The 3284-nt window shown below is 52.3% G+C and overlaps 1 protein-coding gene across 1 annotated transcript in view; it reads left to right on the top strand.

Annotated features, from left to right (window-relative positions):
* The window catches only part of TMCO4 (transmembrane and coiled-coil domains 4), a gene marked incomplete at its 3' end in the record, with an annotated part of 28079 nt that overhangs the window by 20949 nt on the left and 3846 nt on the right, over nucleotides 1-3284 (top strand). Inside the window, exon 12 of the mRNA XM_008947392.1 lies at nucleotides 219-336. Within this exon, the coding sequence (XP_008945640.1) occupies nucleotides 219-336 (118 nt within the window). The remainder of the gene's footprint in view (nucleotides 1-218; nucleotides 337-3284) is intronic.

Genomic DNA, 3284 nt, shown 5'->3' with positions numbered 1-3284 from the left:
GTGCTGAGCCCAGGGGCATGATCCCTGCCCTGCTCCTGCTGGCCACACTAGTGCTGATCCAGGCCAGGCTACTGGTGGCCTCCTTGGCTACCTGGGCACATGCTGGCTCCTGTCTGGCCACCAGCACCCCAGTGTTGCCATGTGCCCTGTTGCCACATGCAGCAGTCACACCCTGCCTTGGTTTGACAAGGTTTGTTCACGTTCTGCTCTGCTCCTAGGGCAGACTGGCTGCTGGGCTTTGTGTACAGAACCTCCTCCGCCCAGATCCACGTTGCAGGCCTCCAGCCCATCGACCTGGATGACAGGAGGATGGTGAACATGGACCTGTCATTTGTAGTAAGTATGACTTCTGATGTTCTCAGCTTCCTTCCCTCTGTCCTTTGCTTGCAGCAGTGTAACCTCACCCTCGTTGATCATGGGATGGGACCACATTGTCCCCCTTCCCTTTCTTTGAGGTAACTCATCCCACATTCACTATAGGTGTTGTTGGCCTAGTTGGTTCAGGATTGAGCAAAATAATGAGAATTTGCCTCTCTTGTTGGATACATTTGGGGTTTTTTTTTGACTCTGGAGTGGACAACGCCCTTATTCCCTAGGGAGGCCTTGCTGCCTTGCCACCCTGGGTCAGCAGGTAGGTGGGACCAGCAGCTGGGAAACGTGGAGCTCAAGCACACGACTGGAGCAGGTACAACCTGCAATCTTATCTTGGTGGAACCCTCAGCAGTGTTCACAGAGGGACAAGTTCAGAGGCCTTGTACCTTGGTCCCTGGGGCTGCGTTGACGCCGGGGTGCAGGAACCAGTTTGCAGTCAGAGGAGCTCTGCTTTGCTAGGTCCAGAGCTGGGCTGGTGCCTTTTTGGAGTCTCCAGGAAGCAGGAGCTGGTTCATGTGAGTTTCTGGTAGGCATTTTGCTTCCTCAGAGCAATCAGGTGTCATTAATGATTCAACTCCATTACCTTACACAAACGAATGATCTCATTGCCTTCTCTTTCCCCCTGGGTGAGCTCTTCCCCAGAAGATCCTGGATGTGCAATCTTGGTTTTCCATATCTAAACGTTTTACCTCATTTACTGGCAGATGCTCAGGATAATTCCATAGTCCCAGTTCCTGCCCTGACCCCTCCCCAGTGTCCCCACAAGCTGGTGGGGGTTGTCAGTGCTGCTCTGGAGCTGAAGGCACTTCTAAAGGCTTTCAGATTTTCTGGAGCACCAGCCCAGCTGAGCCTACAAATACCCAACTGTTCCCAGCTCATTTCATTCATCACAACTGAGCTGTGTGCAGCCCTTGCCAGCAAACAGGGGGCTTGGTGCTGTGCAGATCAAGCAGGGACTTGGCAGGACCAAATAAGGGCTTCCCAGAAGGAAGAGCTGTGGCAGAGGCTTCTCAACGTGGTCCAGCACTGTGCCTGGCCATGCATCTCTGCATCTGGCTGGGTTGTCTCACTTGCCATCTCCACATCCATTTTTCACCCTCCCCAGAGCTGCCATCAGTCACCTGTGAGCAGTGACAGCTGTTGGCATGAAGAACACCCAGCCAAAGATGTCAGGCAGGGCTGGCACTGGGCTGGCTTTTCCTTTTAGCTCAGCCCCTGTTGTTCTCCTCTTTCCAACATCTCTTCAGAGACCCTCTTTCTGTTCACCTTCTGCTTCCCCAACTTCCAACCCCCCTGATATCAATCAAGAGCAGATTGGATGGGGCTTGGAGCAACCTGCTCTAGTGGGAGGTGTCCCTGCCCATGGCAGGGGGGTGGAACTGGATGATCTTTAAAGGTCTCTTCCAACCCAACCCATTCTGTGATTCTCTGCTATTTTTTAAAGTGGCAAGAAAGCAAAGATGGGTTTTGCTGCAAATGCAGCAAGTGCTGCAAGTGGATTTTGCTGCAGTGGCCTAACAGAAATAGAGAGAGAATCTTCTCTCTGATGGGGACCAGCTCCCTCCCTGCAGGTGCCCTTGCTGGAGGTCCTGCTGGGTCTCCTACCAGGAGGAAGAAAGGATGAGCTGTGGCAGAAGAATGGAGTGCAGGTGATGCTGAGCAGCTTGGTGTGCCAGTGTGACACAGGCAGACAGTATTTTAGGCATCTCCCAGTCCATCCATGCTGGGAACTGGACTGGATCCACAGGGCTTGGTTCTCTTCACTGTGGCAGCAGCAGAATCCTCAGATGAGAGGAGGGCTGGGAGACCCCTGTAGAAACACGAGCTCACCTCCCCAGCATTTGTTGCATGTCTCTCTTGATTAGTATGTTTTTTATCTGACTGTCAGTGAAGAAACTGAGAGAAAAACGTCCTCCCACTCAGCAAATGGAGTTATAAAACCTTCCTAATGGTTCCAGTGGGGCTGCTTTAGTCAGTAAATGTGTCTGACAGCACCTGTCACAGAGACCGAGGCAGTAGCTGAGCTGCAGAGTTCTGGGCTGGTTGCTGCTGGTGCAGGTGGGATATTGTAGATGATGTTTTGAATTTTGCAGAGCTGAGCAGGGTCAGAACATAGGCAGAGTGTTTTCCCAGAGGCTCACCAGACAAGAATGGGTGCTGAGGTTCCTCTGGCCAGTTTAATCACAGCAGGAACCAGGGATGAACTCACCTTAAAGTCTTAAAGATCTTGAGGCTACCATCAAGTTTGGTATTGATTCTAAAACTCCTTTTAGGTAAGACAAGAGGAAACAGCCTCAAATTGTGCCAGGGGAGGTTTAAGTTGGACAAAATGAGAGGAAGGATTTTATTTCTATTTTAACTCCCTTCAGCCACAGCCTCTTTGGAGGTTTGTTCCATGTTCTGATTCTCCCTGTGAGGATCTGCTCTGGCAGTGGCTTTTGCCAGGCCCAGCCCCACTCCCCTGCCAGGGCAGCACTTGTTCTTTGCCATCAGCTTTCAGGAAAGTGTGGAAAATGGGACAATTTCTGCTGGCTGAATGCTCCCTGCCATGCCAGACGTGCCCAGCACTCCGAGCTAAGGCTCAGGCTGGCGTGTGGGAGGAGCTGTGCCCAGGGAGCCTGGCAGAGGTGACAGCATTTGGAGTGACAGCCTGGCACAGCTCCGGGTCCATCCGAGCTTGCCACCATCTGGAAGAGGCAGCTGCAGGGGTTTGGAGGCAGGACCCAGAACTGAGGAGTTTCTGGAAAGCAATAGTGGTGGTGGAGTTTATTTCCTTTCCCCAGGCTGCCCCAGAACTGGCTGGAACTTCAGGAGCTGCAGCTCACTCTGTTAACTCTTTTCACTCCCCACAAAATACCAGTTTCTAGTAAAACAGCCCAAAGGGATTCCTGAAACTGGTGCCCTCCAAGGTA

This window comes from Merops nubicus, unplaced genomic scaffold (genome assembly GCF_000691845.1).
Source record: "Merops nubicus isolate BGI_N331 unplaced genomic scaffold, ASM69184v1 scaffold28229, whole genome shotgun sequence".
Lineage (NCBI taxonomy): Eukaryota > Metazoa > Chordata > Aves > Coraciiformes > Meropidae > Merops > Merops nubicus.
Note: the sequence above shows the minus strand (reverse complement) of the source record. Positions and strands in the feature narration are given on the sequence as shown.